The sequence below is a fragment of the Bubalus kerabau genome, chromosome 13 (assembly GCF_029407905.1).
Source record: "Bubalus kerabau isolate K-KA32 ecotype Philippines breed swamp buffalo chromosome 13, PCC_UOA_SB_1v2, whole genome shotgun sequence".
NCBI lineage: Eukaryota > Metazoa > Chordata > Mammalia > Artiodactyla > Bovidae > Bubalus > Bubalus kerabau.
In genome coordinates this window covers 28627210-28649823 of record NC_073636.1, presented here as the reverse complement: position 1 = coordinate 28649823, position 22614 = coordinate 28627210, and the positions used below count along the sequence as shown (strand labels likewise).

General features: G+C 40.4%; 1 protein-coding gene across 2 annotated transcripts in view; it reads right to left on the bottom strand.

The window, feature by feature from the left end:
* PRPF18 (pre-mRNA processing factor 18) overlaps positions 1 to 20733 on the bottom strand; it is a 57572-nt gene extending 36839 nt beyond the window's left edge. The window contains exons 1-3 of one of the 2 annotated variants that reach the window (XM_055543863.1): positions 20494 to 20733; positions 1943 to 2020; positions 1801 to 1827 (exon numbers count right to left, since the gene is read on the bottom strand). In XM_055543863.1, coding sequence (XP_055399838.1) covers positions 1801 to 1827; positions 1943 to 2020; positions 20494 to 20559 — 171 coding nt within the window. In that variant the 5' untranslated portion in view covers positions 20560 to 20733. The remainder of the gene's footprint in view (positions 1 to 1800; positions 1828 to 1942; positions 2021 to 20493) is intronic. The other variant, XM_055543864.1, reaches the window with a different exon arrangement.
* Between the last annotated feature and the right edge of the window lie 1881 nt (positions 20734 to 22614).

The window sequence follows — 22614 nt, the reverse complement described above, 5'->3', positions numbered from 1 at the left end:
AAAACTGAGTTCAGCAGTTTGTAAGTCCCACTGCTTGGTCTGTAAAATGATACTGAAACATGGTTTTCCAGTTGACCCTAAGACAAATCTAATATGTCAAAAGAAGATCCAAAAATAATCAAAGAAGATCAACATTAAGGGAAACCATTCAGTTAAGAAAGGCTGTATGGTTACAATTTTATACTTGATGATTCCACACTTTAGGTTAAAGGCTATATTAATCAGTGTTAATAGTAATAACAGAAAATGTAAGTAAAAAACTAAACTTTCGCCATTTTCACAAACCAAATCAGCATAAAGTCTCAATAAACGGTAACTAGTTTTTATAAGAGAATAAAAGCAACATGCTGTATTTTCACTACTACCAAGAAGGAACCATTAAATATGCTTCAGAAAGAAAACCCTGTGCTTTCTTTTTAAGCATAAAAACAGGTATTTCTCCCACAATCTCAGGATGGAAAGCATTTTCAATTATAAAATGGCAGTGAGTAGCCTTAAGGAAAAGACCTAAGACATTCTGTCAGCTGGACTCAATGTTACAAGCGGTATCTTTACAGTAATGACTTTGCTTCAGTGCTTTCCTCTATACTGGCAAGAAAGAACTGCTGTTTTAGCAAGAGCAATCTAAACAAAGGAAAACTGTCACTGTTTATTTTCCTACCTTATCAAAAAGTTAAAAAGGTTCGAATCTAAGGATATGGGAAAGCAGCCGAGTCAGTGGACTAAACCAAAGGTAAGTGATTCTTATTTTACTTTAAATGTGAGTTAGACAACGCTAGGCAAGCAAATAATGGGAAACCTTTCTGACTATCTATTTGACATTTAGATGGTTTTAAAACATATTTTAATTCCCTACACTAGAAGCAAATGAAATCGACATACTTAAGTATCAAAATACCAATGTAAACTTTCATATTTTAGAAACCTATCAGAAATACAACTACAGTTTTAACACCTACCCTCTCCCAAAAGTACAAAATGAAAGCAAATCCATATACATACCATTTGCATTCTTCATGCTTTCTTCTAGAAATGCTATGCCAGATAAAATTAATTTCCAGAACTTTCCCCATTACATGCACAAGAGTATTATTGTATAATCAATGTTTCACAAGCAAAGAGTCGATTTCAAATTTATGATTTGTCAAAAGTATTTCAATAGAACCTCTGAACTTTGTTTAAAAAATTAGACTAGATACAGTCATCTTTTAAAATAAATTAAACACAACTTCACCTCGTAACCTTTAACCCCTCCCAATAAAAACCCCAATACATTATTAACTAGGTAATCTCAAAGATAATTTTAGTCATGTTTCTAAAGTATTCAAAGTTTTCTAGAAAACTCATTTATTTCTAATATTTCAAGATCACATTTTCTATCCAGTAGGGTGAGCAGTGTTTGAAATGTGATACCTTATCATATAAAATGGCTATATCTCAGGCAGAGGTACTGAGGGCCAAAAGGGATTATTCACATTGCAAACATAAAACAATGGCTTAAAATATTCAGGAGAAAGCAGGGGAAATACCACTGCTGATACCACTGCTGCTGAATGAATAAAATGTTTTCAACCCTTTACAAATGGACTTTTATTGGGAGAGGTGGGGAAAGGAGTGGTGGTAGTGATGAAAATGAGGTAGTATCAGATCCAGGACTTAATTAAAAGGAAAAAAATTCAAGCTTTGATCTCAAGCCACTTCATGCTGTCCACAAAAAGCCAAACCATTCCAAGCCAAAGGTCATGCATGTATTTTCCTGAATTCAAGATAAAAGAAAAAAAAAGAAAAACAAAATCATACCTCTCCAGATGGCTTCTCATTTATAGGCTAATGTATAACATTGATAAATTGAACAAAGATCAATTGTTTTGTTACTTTAACAACGGCTATATAAATTTAAACTCAGAAATATATAATTTAACATAAAAGCAGGCATTCATACCTTGTAGCCACATCTTTCAAAATATGCTTCCTCTTCTTTTTTTGCAAGTTCACTACGCTTGAAATATTTTTTATTTTCCTATTGAAGAAAGAAGTAAGTTAATAATAACAGAAGTTTTAACTTTCCTATTGAAGATACAAGTAAGTTTCTTCCTACTGAAGAAAGAAGTTCAAATTTCATGTCTCTTGATCAACAACCTTGAAAGTTTTTCAAGAACTATAAAGTTTTTTAGGTCCCAGAGATTATAGTGATTTCCTGAACACACCACCTGTCCACCCTGGTCTAAACATGAAGACATTTCTCTTGCAGCATCATTTAAACAGACATCATCCAACAGCACAGAGAAGGAACCAACCCCATTTACCAAATGTTAACATTGTTTTGATTTAATTTCCTGGTGTTTTAATTCAATTTCTACAAATGGATTAATTGTGAACCACATAAAATGTGATCCTTTAATTCTTTTCTCCTAACAGACCCAATCAAACAAAAATTATGGTAGCTTCAGCTGACATTTTAAATCTCATTATCAACAGACCTCCAAGGATGTGTCCACATTCTTTTTTGTCATCTGGAATCTTATTATAATGATCAGTTAACTGTATTTGTATTAACCAATTTTTAAAAATAATGTGTACACAGGATGGTTTTGGAGAGCTTCTCTAGTAAAAAGATGGTTCAAAGGTATTTGGTTTTAATATGACATGATGTTAAGAGACAAACTCAACCTACTGTGGCAGGGGAAAAAAGGTTAGCTCTTTACATGCTATACATAAAATTATCCTGTTAAAAATGCAGTCCCTTGGATCATTTCATAATGTATAAAACTATCAAATCACTATGTTGAACACCTGAAAGCCATATTTTATGTCAGTTATAATGTAAAAAATACAGTTCCTCATTTGCAGGCTTGTTATTATCTGCAGTTCTGCCTCTTAGATACTATTTCACTGATGACTTAATTCAAATAAAGATACCATAACAATACCTCAATAATACCTCCACACACATATTTAGCCCCTCATAGTTTCAAAGCTCACTCAAGCAGTGATCATCAATAATGCTATACCCTGACAAGGAAGTTTGATGGTGAACAATGGAAAGATCACATTGCCACACTTGAAACCACTGCTCAAGCCTGGCACCAGTAAAACATCTAGGAAGTACACAGCAAACCACTTAAATATGTCCTCCCCAAAAATCTAAATCAGTCTCTTATCATACAACTTCCTAGAAACATGAAGAAGACAGGTAAAAGTTCAAACACCACAGGAAAGCAATCAAACACTAACACATTTCATAAAACTAGCCCCAGTTTCTCCAACAAGTTGACGAATTTAAAAAGTGGGGGACCTGAGGGAAAAGAAAATGTTTTCACTAAAAGAAACCAAGAGTCATAATAAATGCAATGAGTGGATTTTTGTGTGGACTTGATTTGAACAAACCAACTGTAAAAACATATGTATGTTTGTATTTTAATTCAACTGAGGATATTTGAATGCGAGAAGAGTATTTCATGGTATTAAGGACCCAATTTTAATTTTGTTGAGTGTGATCTTAGTTCTATAAAGATATGTTCTTATTTTCTAGAGTTACATGTGTTAGGTGAAAGGTAGATAGTTCATCATACAATGAACTATTTGTGTATATATTAAAAACAGCTTAAAATTAACAGGTTTTTCAAAGTTCATTCATTAACTCAATAAATATTTACTGACTTATCTCATGCACCCCAAGCACAACTTTACAGATATAAAGAGGAAGACGTTACCCAGTGTAAGAAACTGATGGCATCATCTGAACATCAAAACTACTCTAGAAAAGGTGGATGCAAATAAAATTAATCCCACTGGAGAGGTGTGAAACCTGAGAATTAGAAAGGTCAGGTGACATTCCCAGAACTCAATAAGCCTCATGAATAACAGAGACAGGACTAAGACCTCTAGTCCTTAAATCCTTTGTGCTGATCCAGTATTCCACGTTACAGTTTCTCATGCCCAAAATGCATTTCAGCATTGCAAACTGTTCCTTTTGACTATGTATAATAGAACATACTGGTCATATTTGAAATAAATGAATTGACAACATGGACTGGTGGCCTCTCAGAAAGAGCTGGTACGTACGAAGAAAGTAACAGGACTCCCCAGGCCACGGACCATGGTCCAACCTTTATGGAATCTTTTACTACCATGTCTCAATTCCAGTGAACATACCTACCAAAACCTTCAACCTAGAACATCCATTCCCAAAATGTAGACTTCTGGGGGTCCCTAAGACCCTTCCAGAGACTGCACAGGTCAAATTCATTTTCATAGCACTGAGCTGAATTTTTACACATAATACAGTGGTTTGCTGTGTACTTCCTTGATGCTTTACTGGTGCCAGGCTTGAGTAGTGCGTTCAGGTGTGGGAACCTGATCTTTCCATTGTTCACCATTAAGCTTCCTTGTCAGAGTACAGCATCACTGATGATCACTGCCTGAGTGAGCTGTGGAACTATGAGGCACTAAATACCTGTGTGGAGGTTATTATTGAGGTATTATTATGGTTACTACTAATGAAGTAGGGCAGTGTTATGAAAGTTCATCCAATTTTACATAAAAATAAAAGACAGTTTTCATTTTCACCAAGAACTTTATTAGAAAACATATTCACTAACTGAACAAATTTTTTTGGCCAACCCAATACTAAGACGTTATGTGTGCCACCCCACTGCCCTTTTCATTATGCTCAGATCTGCACTGATGGTACAGAAGCAATGGTGAAGAAAACTACTAGAACCTTGGCATAAACACTGTTGATGTATAGTAGTCACTTGTACTCACCACCATGCTCTTGCCAGAAAATAAAAAGGCCAGTTTCTCTGAATGTTTTGATAAAGAACAATTTTACTAAATCTTAACCCTTAACTACATGCCCCTTTAATATTTGGTATGATGAAATGAAAGGAAATGAAACATATGAAGCATTTCTACTACATAATGAAGTAGGAGAGCCCTCTCAAAGAAAAACACTTGTGCAACTGGTTGATTATTCAGACTTGCATTTTTGGCAAACATATTCTCAAAACTGAACAAAGCAATCTTGTCACCTAAAGGAAAACAATGACAGTATTTGTTGTCTATGATAAAATTCCACCTGTCAAGGGAAAATGAGAATGGTAGAAAAGTGGTATCTTTCACTGTGAACTTGCTGGCTTCCTGACACATAAAGGCTCCACTGATGAAATCAGTGGTGATATTAACAAATGTGACTGTTAAAATACTGTCTAATGGAAAAATCAACATTTAGAAGATCAGCATAATTCAGCATAGCTGAGAAACTCATGATGTCACAAAGGTAAGATGTTACAAAACCATGCACAGGCAAAAGATCTAGGAGCAGAACAGACCAGAATACAATAGGTCTAGAACAGACCAATTCAACAGACTTTAATATCCGAAAGGTCCGCTGATACAGGTCAGAACTAACTCTCAGCTAACCAACAAACTGGCTTCAAATAGGAAAAGGAGTACATCAAGCCTGTATATTGTCACCCTACTAATTTAACTTATATGCAGAGTACACCATAAAAACGCTGGGCTGGATGAAGCACAAGCTGGAATCAAAATTGCAGGGAGAAATATTAATAACCTCAGATATGCAGATGACACCACCCTTATGGCAGAAAGTGAAGAGGAACTAAAAAGCCTCTTGATAAAAGTGAAAGAGGAGAGTGAAAAAGTTGGCTTAAAGCTCAACATTCAGAAAACTAAGATCATGGCATCCAGCCCCATCACTTCATGGCAAATAGATGGAAACAGTGGAAACAGTGGCAGACTTTATTTTTGGGGGCTCCAAAATCACTGCAGATGGTGACTGAAGCCATGAAATTAAAAGACACTTACTCCTTGGAAGAAAAGTTATGACCAACCTAGACAGCAAATAGTCAGTTCAGTTGCTCAGTCGTGTCCGACTCTTTGCGACCCCATGAACTGCAGCACGCCAGGCCTCCCCGTCCATCACCAACTCCCGGAATCCACCCAAACCCATGTCCATTGAGTTGGTGATGCCATCCAATCATCTCATCCTCTGTCGTCCCTTTCTCCTCCTGCCCTCAATCTTTCCCAGCATCAGGGTCTTTTCCAACGAGTCAGCTCTTTGCATCAGGTGGCCAAAGTATTGGAGTTTCAGCTTCAACATCAGTCCTTCCAATGAATACCCAAGACTGATCTCCTTTAGGATGGACTGGTTGGATCTCCTTGCAGTCCAAGGAACTTTTTCCAGTAGTCATGTATGGATGTGAGAGTTGGACTATAAAGAAAGCTGAGCACCGAAGAATTGATGCTTTTGAACTGTGGTATTGGAGAAGACTCTTGCGAGTCCCTTGGGCTGCAAGGAGATCCAACCAGTCCATCCTAAAGGAGATCAGTCCTGAATATTCATTGGAAGGACTGATGCTGAAGCTGAAACTCCAACACTTTAGCCACCTGATGTGAAGAGCTGACTCACTGGGAAAGACCCTGAAGCTGGGAAAGATTGAAGGCTGGAGAAGGGGCCAACAGAGGATGAGATGGTTGGATGGCATCACTGACTCAATGGAGATGAATTTGGATAAACTCTGTGAGTTGGTGATGGACAGGGAGGCCTGGCATGCTGCAGTCCATGGGGTCGCAAAGAGTCAGACACAACTGAGCAACTGAACAGAATGGAATTTTTAAGAAACTCACCAGTTGTCCAGTTCTGGTATAATATCAAAGAAAAATATCCACAATTACTGAAAAGGTTATTAAAATACTCCCTCTTCTAACTACCTCTCCTTCTCAAGATGAATTTTATTCAGCTACTTGAACAAAAACAACATACTGCAACAGGCTGAAAAAAGAAACAGGAGAATCCAATTGTCTACGAATACAGTTGGGGAGATTGGCAAAATGTAAAACATGCCATTCTTCTCACTAAATTTCTATTGTTTTAGAAAACAGTTTTTATAAAAATGTGTTATTTATGCTAACATGATGGGTTTTTTTTTTTACTATACTTCTACATGGAATATACATATACATTTTAATACCTTAGTTTTAATTTCTAATAGAGTAGAGATCAACAAATACATTCTACATAAACAAAAGCTCTCTGGACTTGTAATTAAGAACGTGAGAGAGACCAACAAGTGTCCTGAGACCAACAGTGTCCTCTCTGAGAAAAGTCCACTTGCTGGCATTCTCCAGGCCTGCACTAGCTCTTAAATGCTGGGAAGCCACTTGGGTCCCAATGCTGCCCACTGATCCTGGTGTATTTAACCCAGTTTCCTCCCCTATTGTCTACACTGATCATTATTCACTCTCCATTCTCTCAAACCTCTAAGCCCTTTATGTCTCCTGTTATTTTTAGCATATGATGAAGCCACTCTACAAAGAAAAGGGAAGCCAACAAACAAGAACTCTGAATTCCTCCTAGCACCGACCCCTTCTTCATTTAAGAATGGAAGAGGAAACCCTTGTCCTATCTAAGGCCAACCCCTTCTAGCTGTCTTCCAGATCTCAAATCCTCCTGCCGTTCTCATAGTTAATTATCTATTTTCTCTCCTGCATCTCCCCCTTTTATTTCTCTACTGGTGCAAATGATCATCACTTTCATATGCTCAAGACTCTGCAACCTTAAAGGAAACATTCATTACCTGTGCTGGGTATCATGCTAAGCACCATTTACAGCAGAACTATAATAAAATGTTCTCTAGTCTGTCTCCAAAGGAAATCAGTCCTGAATATTCGTTGGAAGGACTGATGTTGAAGCTGAAACTCCAATACTTTGGCCACCTGATGCAAAGAACTGACTCACTGGAAAAGACCCTGATGCTGGGAAAGATTGAGGGCAGGAGGAGTAGGGGACGACAGAGGATGAGATGGTTGAATGGCATCACCAACTCGATGGACATCAGTCTGAGTAAACTCTGGGAGTTGGCGATGGACAGGGAGGCCTGGCGTGCTGCAGTCCATGGAGTCGCAGAGTCAAACACGACTGAGCGACTAAACTGAAGTCTGTCTCCATCTCCTCACTGCCAGGTCTCTGAGCAGCTGGCCACCAACCAGGAGTCCATTCTTAATGCTCCACCGAAAAATTCCTTGAGCTCACCATTAACTTGCAAGGTGCGAATCTAAGGATCTTCAAATCAACTGCAATTCTCTTTGTTTTCAACTGCCTTCTCTCGGCTGTCAGACACCTTTCTTATTTCTTCATTACTGGTCTGTTCAGATTTTCTATTTCTTGTTTTTCTGGTCATTTGTTTCACTTTGATTTGCCAATTTATTAGAACTTACTAATGCATTATTGTGGTGTTGGAGAAGACTCTTGAGAGTCCCTTGGACTGCAAGGAGATCCAACCAGTCCATTCTAAAGGAGATCAGCCCTGGGCTTTCTTTGGAAGGAATGATGCTAAAGCTGAAAGTCCAGTACTTTGGCCACCTCATGCGAAGAGTTGACTCATTGGAAAAGACTCTGATGCTGGGAGGGATTGGGGGCAGGAGGAAGAGCGGACGACAGAGGATGAGATGGCTGGATGGCATCACCGACTCGATGGACGTGAGTCTGAGTGAACTCCGGGAGATGGTGATGGACAGGGAGGCCATGGCGTGCTACGATTCATGGGGTCTCAAAGAGTCAGACATGACTGAGCGACTGAACTAAACTGAATGCATTATTTGCCCTAATTATTGTATTTATTATTTCCTTTTTTCCGGTAACTTCCACATTGGTTTCTATAGTTCCTTCCTTTATTGTTTCAATTTCAGGATTTTGTCAATTTCTGTTAAAGGAGGTTTTTCTTTTTTTAATTAAGTCATTTCTATACTTTTATGAATGAAAAAAGCAAGTGCAGAAGAATGAATCTAGTATGCTGCCATCTTTATTTAAAAAGGAGAAAAGACACACCTTTGCTTCTTCACATTTGCTTCTAAAGCATGAAATAACTACAGGAGACCCCAAAGCTGACAATGTTGGCTGCTTTGGAGGAGGTGAACTGGAAGTTGGGGCACATGGGTAAGAAGGAAACTTTTTACTGTTCACCTGTTAATATGTTTTGAATTTTGAATCATTTGAATGCATTATCTATTAACAATAAATTTAATTTTTGAAAACTAGTTTGCTTCTCATTTTAAAAAGTTATATAGGGAAAAATGCAGGTGTTTTTCTTCTTTCTATGTGACCCTTCACTTCAGGGCAAAAGAAGGTCGTCCAAAACAAAAGGTTCCCTGCCAGGTTTCACTATCACCCTGCACACTTTTTGTTTAGAAACAAAACAGCAGTTTGTAAGGAAAGGAAGTCAAGCAGTGATTTCTATTTAAAACATTTTCTAAGGCACACTGAAAACACCAAACGAACTTAGGAGAGCTACGTTCATGACACAACTGACACTGCAGTATTTTACAACCTGAGATTAGTAACACATCCCCCTTCACAGGTAACTCGGGCAGGATAGAGAACTTGCCCAAACTTAAAGAGCCCTCTGCAACGGAGCCCCAGTGAACTTCAGGACTTGTTAACTCCTTTTACGAAGTTAGTTTCCTTTCTAGCTATATTCCAAATCTTTCAACTCTACGTTTGCTGACTCAATGACAGAATATACAACACAGCCCTACAAACACAATCCTGAAAGTGGCTGGTAGCGATTTTAAGATAGCACGTGAACTGAAGGTAAATGTGTGTTCCCTCCTAAAGCATCTGAACTCTCCATTTGGACCTCTCACTCCAGCAGATTTTAAAAACAAGTTGAAGAGGGTATACATAAAAAGCACTTCTTCTAAAGACAGAGCCTCATTCCTGCATGGTGCTTCACACATGCTATTCTTGGGCTTTGTCCAAGTTGTACTGTCTGGATTATAAACCTGACATCCGGGCCTAAAGAGAACAAATCTTTCTACCACATCACCTGAACCTCCAGCCCACACTAATGAAGAAGAGTCAGAACTAAAAACCAAATACAACATGACTGTCACCATTTCATTAATTATAATCATCATTCCTTCCATCAGATTAAGATTTTTAGTGATTACAAAAATGAACATCAAACACAAACACCATAAGAGTTCTACAAAAAGACACTGGAGAGCTAACAAATACACAGCCTGAACACCCAAAGCAGAACGTGAGAAATCATGAACCATGTGACAGGGTCAGTTTCCTGCTGAAGAATGGAAATAAGCCTTAAAGAGTATGGAGTAACAACCCCAATGGTTGGGCACCCAAACAGAATTTAAAGAGACATAATACTTTTCAAAGAGTAAGAACTGTAAACTGTCAAGGGATCCTGTTAGCTAGGCAATATATTTTCTCAATGATGCCATCCAAAGTAGAAAACTATACCAAAATTTACCTTGCATAGGTGAATTCTACATACTTCATAATTATATATATTTGTATCACCATATGGGGGCTTCCCTGGTAGCTCAGTTGGTAAAGCATCCACCTGCAATGCAGGAGACCCTGGTTCAATTCCTGGGTCAGGAAGATTCGCTGGAGAAGAGATAGGCTACCCACTCCAGTATACTTGGGCTTCCCTTGTGGCTCAGCTGGTAAAGAATCCACCTGCAAAGCAGGAGATCTGGGTTCAATCCCTGGGTTGGGAAGACCCCTGGAGAAAGGGAAGGCTACCTGCTCCAGTATTCTGGCCTGGAGAATTCCATGGACTCTATAGTCCACAGGGTCGCAAAGAGTTGGGCATGACTGAACGACTTTTACTTTTTTCATATCACCATATATAAAATTAGACAAAAATGTATGTAAGAAATAAATGCCAATCTTACACAGGCTCCTTAATGAAGAAGTTAAACATACACTTACTGTATTATCTAACCATTTCACTCCCAGGCATTTATTCAAGAGAAATCAAAGTATATGTCCAAACAGAAACCTGTACACTAATGTTCACAGCAGCTTTATCATGATAGCCAAAAAATGGAAACAACTCAAATGTCTATCAACAGGCTAATGAATAAACAAATTGGGGGTATATCCATACAATGGTAGAAGACTGTTCAGTAACAAAAAAAATAAATCCTGATACAAATGCATGAATGAATCTCAAAATTAGACTGAAAGAAAGCAGATGGGAGAGTCTGTATTAAACAACTCCGCATAAAACCCTAGAAAGTGCAATCTAAGTAACAGAAGGCAGACCCACAGTAGCCTGTGGAAGGGTAGGTAGAGCCCAGGAAGGGGAAGAAAGCAGGCTCACAGGGGCACAGGGAGACTCTGGGGCGAGGCAGACATGCTCACGCTCCTTGCTGCGGTGACGCCGTCCCGGTGCAGGCGTGGTGTAACTCACCAAGCTGTGCGCTTTAAACACATGCAGCTTACAGTGTGTCAAGTGTACCTCAATAAAGCTGCCTAAATAAGCAGCACAAGATGGAAGCAGCCTGTGTCCACCAATAAGCACGTGGATAAAGAAGATGCGGTACTTATACACACAGTGAAATACTACCTAGTCATAAAGAAGAACAAAAGTTTGCCATCTGCAGCACCATGGATGGACTTGGAGGGCATGTGCTAAGAGAAACAGGCAGAGAAAGACAAATTTATGTGGAATCTAACAAGTACAACAAACTAGTGAATATAAAAAAGATAAAGCAAACTCACAGATAATAGAGGACAAACTGGTGGTTACCAGCGGAAAGGGTGGATGGCCAATATAGGGGTAGGCGAGTAAGAGGTACAAACTGTTCCGTACCAGCTACAAGGACATACTATACAACACAGGGAACAGAGTCAGTATTGTATAATAACTGTAAGTGGAACAGAACCTTTAAAATTGTGAATCACTCTATTGTATACCTGGAACTTATATAAGTATAGCAACTACACTTCAACTAAAAAACCAAAATTAAACAGAGTGTTAGCATTTACACTGCCTGACTTTACAACTCACCAAACGGCAACAGCAATCAAGACAGTGAGGCACTGGCATACAGATCAACAAACAGATTAGGACAAGAGGGCAGAGCAGAACAGAGCCACACAAACTATTACTGATTTTTGATGATACCAAACCATCCAAAGAGAAAAGAAAAACATTATCAATAAATGGTGCTGGAACAAATGGACATCCAAATACAATAAATCACACCCCTGCCTCACATCATACCAAAAAACTGATTCAAAAAAATTTTGTTTTTGTAAAAGATAAAACCATAAAGCTTTTAGAAGATATTATAAGAGAATATCTTACTCTCTTGAGTAAATGCTTAGGAGTGGAACAGATCGATCACTCAGCAGGTCTATGTTTTATTTTTAAGAAACTGCCAAACTGTTTTTCAATAGGTACGCTATTTTATATTTCCAGATAGGATACAGTCAACATTAACCATGAAAAATTGATAAGCTGGATGTCATCAAAATTAAAAACTTTTAGGAAGATGAACAGAAAACCCACAGTCTAGAAAATTCACAAAACATACTGACAAAGGAGTGATATCCATGATATATATAAAGAATTCCTTGAACTTACTAAGGTTAAACCAACCAATCCAATTTTAAAATATGCAAGTAATTTTCAGCCATATCACAAAAGATATACAAATAGAAAAACACACAAGATCTACTTAATATTAATTCTCAGGGAGATGCATACTAAAACCACAATGAGATATTACAATACATCCACCAGACTGGCTGAAGTTAGACTGAAGCACAAATTGCTGACCAAATGTCGAGATCTGAACCGTCTTACTTTGCTGGTGGAGGTGTGACACAGTTTAACTACTCTGGGAGAAGTTCTGATGGCTTTCTACAAAACTAAACACGTAACGAACACCATGACCTAGCAATTCCACTCCCCAGCATTTTCCTACGAGAAATGAAAACATAAGGCTTGCACAGCGACTTCCCTGGTGTTCCAGTGGCCAAGGCAGAGGACACAGGTTGGATCCCTGGTCCAGGAAGGTCCCACAGGCCGCGACACAACTAAGCCCATGTGCCACAACTACTGAAGCCTGCGAATCCAAGAGCCCGAGCTCTGCCACAGGAGAAGCCACTGAAATGAGAAGCCCGTGCGCCACCACTAGAGAAAAGCGCAACAAAGACCCAGGGCAGCCAAAAACAAATCAGTGACTTAAAAAAATAAAAGACTTGCACAAGAGGGTCCACAGCTAAACCCTAGAAACAGCCCAGGTGGCCATCCTCAGGGTAACAGATCAACAGACCGGGACATGTGTGCAACACAATACTCCTCAGCAATAAAAGGAACAAACAACTGACACACGCAACAACACGAATAAAATTCACATTATTCTGATTAAACACAGTGGGTCATATGAGAGTCCGCAGTATAATCTCATTTACGCGAAGTTCTAGGGCAGGCAAAGCCAATGGATGGCAGAAAGAAAGCAAAGCAGCAGGTGCTTCTGGGGATGGTAGAGGCTGACCGCAAGGTGGAATGAAGGCAATATTCTGCACCTTGATACACAAAGGGTCACACAGCTGCGTATGCATTTATCAAAAATCACTGAGTGGGACACTTAAGATTCGTGTGTTTCTTCATATGTATAGACAAACACTGTGAACGCTAGTCAATGAAAAACATGTCAAATTATATTCTGGCAATTACATATACTTAAGGTAACGTGTAACAATGTCTGTAAATTAATCTGAAATGCATCAAGATCAGTACCTTGGCTTCAGGACCCTGTGAGCAGCTGGAAAACACTCATCTAAAGAGCCATCTTTGGTCATTTCAAGCGGTTTCCCAGCTTTTTATGGTTCATCTGTTTTAGGTGAAATGGTAACGACTTAGCCTGTGTCTCTTGTCAAAGTGTGGAAAAGCTGCCTTCCACTATTCTAAAATGCTCTGCCTGTTTTACTGTCCTGAGGTAAAAGCAGTTTCTGTACTGCTAGATGGATTGACGAATGGATATACAATGATGGACAGATGGATAGTCAAAGAATAAAGCAAATATATTAAAATGTTAAACGCAGGTTTAATGCAAATCTAGATGGCAAGCATATGGGTGTTCACACTACAATTATTTTGAGTGTTCTGTACATTTAAAAGCTTTCACAGTGAAGTTCTAAGGAAAAACTTCTTTGCAGGAGATGTCAAGACATGGTACCAACATGACAAATTCCCTTTCATGCTGTTTTCTAACTGTACCCAAAAACCTGTGAAAGGCCCCTCACCAAGCACTAAAGAGAGAAAGGTGTTGGAGAGTTTTATAGAAGACTGAGGGAATGAAGGGAAAGTGAATATAGGCAAGCTGAAGGACTGGAATAAATGAAGAAGGGTCAGCAGAGTTGGGACAGCTGCCTGGGGCTAGGGATTAATGGGCACAGAGATGTTCACCAGCCCAGGAAGGACTAGTTCTTGACCTTTTTGAGTCAAAGATCCCTTTAATAATATTGTCAACAGGAGGAGGCGACGTGGGGTCACAGATATATATACATGCTAAACTTTTTATTTATATACCATACCAGAAATGGCATGGACCTATCAGAAGCAGAAGATATTAAGAAGAGGTGGCAAGAATATACAGAAGAACTATGCAAAAAAGATATTCACGACCCAGATAATCATGATGGTGTGATCACTCACCTACAGCCAGACATCCTGGAATGCGAAGTCAAGTGGGCCTTAGGAAGCATCACTAGGAATAAAGCTAGTGGAGGTGATGGAATTCCAGTTGAGCTATTTCAAATCCTAAAAGATGATGCTGTGAAAGTGCTGCACTCAGTATGTCAGCAAATTTGGAAAACTGAGCAATAGCCACAGGACTGGAAAAGGTCAGTTTTCATTCCAATCCCGAAGAAAGGCAATGCCAAAGAATGCTCAAACTACCGCACAATTGCACTCATCTCACACGCTAGTAAAGTAATGCTTAAAATTCTCCAAGCCAGGCTTCAGCAATACATGAACTGTGAACTTTCAGATGTTCAAGCTGGTTTTAGAAAAGGCAGAGGAACCAGAGATCAAATTGCCAACATTCGCTGGATCATCAAAAAAGCAAGAGAATTCCAGAAAAACATCTACTTCTGCTTTACTGACTATGTCAAAGCCTTTGACTGTGTGGATCACAATAAACTGTGGAAAATTCTGAAAGAGATGGGAATACCAGACCACCTGACCTGCCTCTTGAGAAATCTGTATGCAGGTCAGGAGCAACAGTTAGAACTAGACATGGAACAACAGACTGGTTCCAAATAGGAAAAGGAGTACGTCAAGGCTGTATATTGTCACCCTGCTTATTTAACTTATATGCAGAGTACATCATGAGAAACACTGGGCTGGAAGAAGCACAAGCTGGAATCAAGATTGCCAGGAGAAATATCAATAACCTCAGATATGCAGATGACACCACCCTTATGGCAGAAAGTGAAGAACTAAAGAGCCTCTTGATGAAAGTGAAAGAGGAGAGTGAAAAAGTTGGCTTAAAGCTCAACAGTCAGAAAATGAAGATCATGGCATCCAGCCCCATCACTTCATGGCAAATAGATGGGGAAACAGTGGAAACAGTGGCTGACTTTATTTTGGGGGGCTCCAAAATCCTTGCCGACGGTGATTGCAGCCATGAAATGAAAAGACGCTTACTCCATGGGAGGGAAGTTATGACCAACCTAGACAGCATATTAAAAAGCAGAGACATTACTTTGTCAACAAAGGTCCATCTAGTGAAGGCTATGGTTTTTCCAGTGGTCATGTATGGATGTGAGAGTTGGACTATAAAGAAAGCTGAGCACAGAAGAATTGATGCTTTTGAACTGTGGTGTTGGAGAAGACTCTTGAGAGTCCCTTGGACTGGAAGGAGATCCAACCAGTCCATCCTAAAGGAGATCAGTCCTGGATGTTCATTGGAAGGACTGATGTTGAAGCTGCAACTCCAATATTTTGGCCACCTGATGCGGAGAGCTGACTCATTTGAAAAGACCCTGATGCTGGGAGGGATTGGGGGCAGGAGGCGAAGAGGATGACAGAGGATGAGATGGCTGGATGGCATCACCAACTCGATGGACATGGGTTTGGGTGGACTCTGGTAGTTGGTGATGGACAGGGAGGCCTGGAGTGCTGCGGTTCATGGGATCGCAAAGAGTTGGACACGACTGAGTGACTGAACTGAACTGAAACTTTTTCTAATATTTCAAAGAGCTGATGGGAACTCTGAAGTCCATCCAAAGGCTCCACTTAAGAACCTCTGATACAGATGGTAACTGAAATCTGAAGGGGAATATGAAATTCAAATAAGAGAATTTGGGGGGACTTCCCTGGTGGTCCAGTGGTTAAGACTCTGTGCTTTCAATGCAAGAGGTGCAGGTTCAACCCTGGCCAGGGAACCAAGATCCCACATGTCACGCAGCCCAGCCAAGAAAAGTAAATATATATGCATACATATATGTATGCATATATATGAGAATTTTAAATGTGAAGTAGCCAAGGCCTAAACTTTAAGGAAAACCAACATTTAAGGGATAAAAACCAAACAATAAAAAAACAACAACAAAAGAGAAGCCTCTAAAGGAGATCAGAAATAAGTAGCCTGAAAAGTAGACGCAAATGCAGGACACTGTGGAGTAAGAGGCCAAGGGAGGAGTGGAGAAGGTGGACCAGTCTAGTACAGATGCTCTTGAGGTTAAGAAACCATGGCAGTCACTGTGGCCCCTGATTAGGACGGATTCAGTGTAACTGCCAGGGCAGAAATCAGGTTAAGGAGTAAGTGAGAAATAGAATTTAAGAAGCTTGGCTGTAAAGAAAAAGGACAGCTGTGTGGGGTTTTTTTCTGATTTTATTCTTAATAACAGTTGTGTTTAAAAAAACAAACAAAAAAAGGAGATGTATGTATGTTTGTTAAAAAACATACATACAGCACTGAAACATTCATACACACATCATGTGTGTTTCAGTGCTACTGGAGATAAGCCAGTAGAGAGATTAAGACACAGGAGGAAAGGAGACAAGTGATATTTAGGTTCTAATGACGCTAATAAAGATGAGAGTTGGGCTCCAACATGTAAGTGGAAGGTGTGACCCAACATACAGCCAATACCTCATCCACTTTCACAGGAGAAAGGTGAGGAATTTATTGACTGATGGCTTCTCTTTATAAAACTGAAAGTAGGTTCCTTACAGTAAAGGATGAAACATTATTTAAAAAAAAAAAAATCCTCTGTGGCACAGTGTAGTACCTGGCACAGAGGAAACATTCAATAAATATTGGAAAAAAAACAAAGCTAAAATTCTACACAAAGTCCATCTTCCAAACTGCAACTCATTAAACTGCTAATTAAGCCCCACTGAGTGCTGTAGTGGCCTGGCTTTCCATGTGAATGAGGCTTTGTGTTAAATGAAGATTCACCAACACCAGGGCTCCAAAGCACTGGCATTCTAGCAACAGGGAGGCTGAATTTACCTCCACGTAGTTACACCTGGCAGAGCACTGAACACGGGGGACAGGAGGCCGCTTTAGAAGCTCCTCCAGTTCTGACAAAGGGGCGCTCACAAGTAAATATCCAGTAGTTGGATATTTACTATATCCAACTACTGGACTAACAAGAAAAAGCTGAGGGGCTTCCCTGGTAGCTCAGTGGTGAAGAATCTACCTGTCAATGCAGGAGACATGGGTGTGATCCCTGATCCAGAAGATCCCACATGCCAAGAAGCAACAGAGCCCACTGAGCCCGAGTTCTAGAGCTCAGAAGTCGCAACTACTGAAGCCTGCATGCCTAGAGCCCGCGACCTACAACAAGAGAAGCCACCGAAATGAGAAGCCCAAGCACTACAGCTAGAGAGCAGACCCCACTTGACAACACTACAGAAAAGCCCTCGCAGCAACGAAGACCCAGCACGTTCTAAATGTTGCTAGAATTTAAAATTAATTAATTTTAAAAAGAAAAAGCTGGGACACCAAACTCCATACAGGATGGATAAACAAGGTCCTACTGTATGGCACAAAGGGCTGTAGTCAATATCCCATGATAAACCATAATGGAAAAAATATGAAGAAGAACATATATAACTCAACAACTTTGCTGTAGAAGTCACAGCAGAAATTAAACATTATATTGTAAAATGACCAAAGAGGAGGTGGCGCTTCTGGAAAAACAGTACAACAGAAATGGGCGTTTCCCAGCTACGGAAAGGGTAGTGAAAAGGATTCACTGACCCGCGACCAGAAATTGTTTAAAAAATGAAACAAGACAAAGGATTAAAACAAAGAAATGTATGATAGAATCACATGTACTTAAGATAGGAAATGTTGCATAAAACTTTTTTCATACATATCAGATCGAAATATAGATTTAATTCTTACTATGCCTGGGGCGGTGGGAAGTTTGAAAGTTACTGACAGACACTATGATACAGAAAGATAAAGGCTATAAAGCAAACGATTCCATATAAAATTATATGGCGGCAAAGCAAATGACTGTCTCCCCAGGCATTAAAAAGAAAAAGGGCCCAGTCTGGGCTTCCCTCATAGCTCAGTTGGTAAAGAATCCACCTGCAATGCAACAGATCCCAGTTCAATTCCTGGGTCAGGAAGATCTGCAGGAGAAGGAATAGGCTACCCACTCCAGTATTCTTGGGCTTCCCTTGTGGCTCAGCTGGTAAAGAATCCGCCTGCAATGCAGGAGACCTGGGTTTGATTCTCTGGGTGGGAAAGATCCCCTGGAGAAGGGAAAGGCTACCCACTCCAGTATTCTGGCCTGGAGAATTCCATGGACTGTATAGTCCATGGGGTCACAAAGAGTCTGACTCCACTGAGCGACTTTCACTTTCACTACACATATTGCCCTATGTTACACAGGAGAACTCACCCACGAAGTGGGGACTGAGATCCACCCCAGAGCCAGGAGAAAATCATGCAATCCCCAGCTTCATCATCCGTGGGAACAGCATACTAACTGCCCTATGTACCAAGCAGAGTTGCTGTAAAGCTCAAATGAGAAAGCATACTATGGTGCTTTGAAAAACACAAATTGTGTATGTTAATTTAAAGTAATTTAATTCTTAGATTAACCCTATGAACACCAGTTCTATGTTCACAGGTGAAGATAAACAGCTGGTCTGCAGTGGTTAAGGGAGTAAGCTTTAGAGTGGAAGAGGAGGAGTCCAATTCAGGCTCTCTCTCTTGCTAGCTGTGCAGTTCTGTGTCAATCTGTAAATCAACCTAGCTTCTGTTAGTTTCCATTTCCTCATCTGTGAATGGGAGCAACAAGTAACTTTATGGAATTGATGCACAAATTAAACAAGGTGTCAGATACAAAGCCTTCTGCATACTGCCTTGCAGAGTACTAACTGGAACTATGACTTTCAGTATTTTAATCCCCATCTCATGTATGTCCCTTTGCTGGCCCTAATTGGGAAATCAATCTTACCTCCTGGCCAGGGATATCTGAGTAATTAAATCAACTATCAAATTACAAAATTAAAGACATACCAGAAAAAGTTTATACATGATGATAAATTAAGAACAATTAGGTAGAATCAGTGTTTATAATTAATCATGTTTAAAGGTTGATCTATTTCCAAGACAAAGAACGTGATTATGCAAATAAGCACGTTGTAAACCCTGAGAATGCGCTAAGCTTTTCCTGATGCCATTTTCCCCGACAATATTTTGTATTTCAACACCTGGCCCTTTCTAACACCCACTGTGCATTCCAACATCTAAATTAGCTTTTTCAAATACTCCAGAAACCACTAATCAAAGGTAAAAGGCCCCTATTAAGAGATGAAAATACCAAGTTACAAATATGAACAAACTCTGCCCCACACCATTTCCTAAATAACACTCTATTTAATTAGCTCCACTTTGTTAATTATTTTTTAAAGTTTCAATGATTATGAAACCTCCATCCGCCAAGCTAACAACCCCAACTTACACTACATCAAATACTTAAGTCAGGTGTTCTCACAGTGGAGTAGTCCACAAGAGCCCCTGGGGTCGTTAAGACCCTCTGAGAGGGTCTCTGAGGTCAAAACTATTCTCAGTACTCAGGTATTATTTACCCGTTCACTCTGTTACATTGACACTGAGAGTGAAAAGTGAGTCTCCTGAAGACTTCACAACCATCAAGACAATAGCACTAAACTGTACCAGCCGTCAGATTCGTCCATGCTGAGCACTAATGGAGTGGGGGCAGTTTCACCTAACTACCTCCTTTAAGTTGTAAAATCATTAATTTTACTAAGTCATGGTCCTTAACCACATCTTTTTAATATCCTGTGCGACAAAACAGGAAGTACACATAAAGTGCAAAGCCTTCGTAAAACGACAGAAGTGAACAACCAGAAGAACTGGGGCGGTCCGAAAAATACCGACAGATGGGAATGGGTGTGAGGGACAGCTGGGGGAAAGAGAACTGCCAAAGTCTCGGGTCTTCCTGCAATTCCCACACTTCCATCCCAAAGGCTCCCGAGTGAGTGCCAAGGTCACAGTGGGTCTAGCAGCGGCCTCTCTGGGGCCGCGGCGGGGTTCTGGCTGAGCCCCACCCAGCAAGGACCCTCTCAGCACCGTTCCCCTCTCCCCAGGCCCTCCGCGACGCAAACACTCAGCTCCTCCGTCGCCAACGCCCACGACCCCAAGGCTCCTCACCACCAACAGGTTCCTGTCCTCCACCAGCTGCCGCTTCCGGAGGATCTCCGATTTCAGAACGTCCATCTTGCTGTCCGGGTTGAAGCTGTCTCAAGTTTTCTTTCTCCCGCTCCAGCTCCCTAGACCAAGACTTTTCACCCAGCCAGCCGCCGCTAACCTACTTACACACAGCCAGCCCAAATACCGGAGGACAACAACTGACAGGGCGGCTTCCGGCGGAAACTGAGGAGAGCGAGAGGAGGGGAAAGAGCGCTCCAGGACTCCTATTATTTACGTAGTCGCTGAGGGCTGGCGCCCCCTAGCGGCCCTCTCCGACAGCGTGCCTATAGTTTCCGCGGAGATACGAACAAACTTGGAAAATACGAACACGAGTCTTCTAAATGGATGCTGCATTTTAAAAAAATAAGTTATATACCTATGTCAACTATACTTCAGTTTTAAAAGAAGATAAAGGTTATGCTTTTTTTGTACCTGCTACTTGAGGTGCAAAAGCTTCATAGCGGAACACTTCATTTATGATTACTGAAGTCAGATCTTTACCTGCTACACGAGAATCTCACTTTGGAGTTCCTGAAGCTACCTGCGTGCCAAAATTAATGTACTCAAGTGAGAAAACCCAGAACAATAATATTAAATCATAAGTATAGAGTAAAAGGTGTTTGTTGCTGGCCGGTGAAACTACCTGTAAACTTAGACAATTACCGTACATTCATTTACATAATTTCAGAGGTAAATTTGTCCCTCCTCCCTGAGTTTTAGATTGCTCGTATATCTTAGTGATAATTGAACATTTCAGTTCAGTTCCGTCGCTCAGTCGTGTCCGGCTCTTTGCGACCCCATGAATCGCAGCACGCCATGGCCTCCCTGTCCATCACCAACTCCCGGAGTTCACTCAGACTCACATCCATCGAGTCGGTGATGCCATCCAGCCATCTCATCCTCTGTTGTCCCCTTCTCCTGCCCCCAATCCCTCCCCAGCATCAGAGTCTTTTCCAATGAGTCAACTCTTCACATGAGGTGGCCAAAGTATTGGAGCTTCAGCTTTAGCATCAGTCCTTCCAATGAACACCCAGAACTGATCTCCTTTAGAATGGACTGGTTGGATCTCCTTGCAGTCCAGGGGACTCTCAAGAGCCTTCTCCAACACCACAATTCAAAAGCATCAATTCTTTGGCGCTCAGCTTTCTTCACTTTCATCAAGAGACTTTTTAGTTCCTCTTCACTTTCTGCAATAAGTGTGGTGTCATCTGCATATCTGAGGTTATTGATATTTCTCCCGGCAATCTTGATTCCAGCTTGTGCTTCTTCCAGCCCAGCGTTTCTCATGATGTACTCTGCATAGAAGTTAAATAAGCAGGGTGACAATATACAGCCTTGATGTACTCCTTTTCCTATTTGGAACCAGTCTGTGGTTCCATGTCCAGTTCTAACTGTTGCTTCCTGACCTGCCTATAGGTTTCTCAAGAGGCAGGTCAGGTGGTCTGGTATTCCCATCTCTTTCAGAATTTTCCACAGTTTATTGTGATCCACACAGTCAAAGACTTTGGCATAGTCAATAAAGCAGAAATAGATGTTTTTCTGGAACTCTCTTACCCCAGCAAACTGAGATAATCTCTTTGGTCATGTGTTCAGCAATGAAGATTTTCAGTGAGATGATTAAAGATGTAATTGAAAAAATTTTTAATGCCTTTGCAAGAAGACAAATTAAATTGGGGGGAAATTATGTCACAGATTTTAATGTTTAAAAGACCCTAAAAACTGTTTATATTTATTTTTGGTTCTATAACACTGAAAGTGAAAGAAAGTAAAGTGAAGTCACTCAGTCATGTCCAACTTTTTGCGACCCCGTGGACTGTAGCCTGCCAGACTCCTGTTTATATTTATTTTTGGTTCTATAACACTGAAAGTGAAAGAAAGTAAAGTGAAGTCACTCAGTCATGTCCAACTTTTTGTGACCCCGTGGACTGTAGCCTGCCAGGCTCCTCTGTCCATGGGATTCTCCAGGCAAGAATACTGGAGTGGGTTGCCATTTCCTTTTCCAGGGGATCTTCCCAACCCACGGATCGAACCCGGGTCTCCTACATTGCAGGCAGATGCTTTATCCTCTGAGCCACCAGGGAA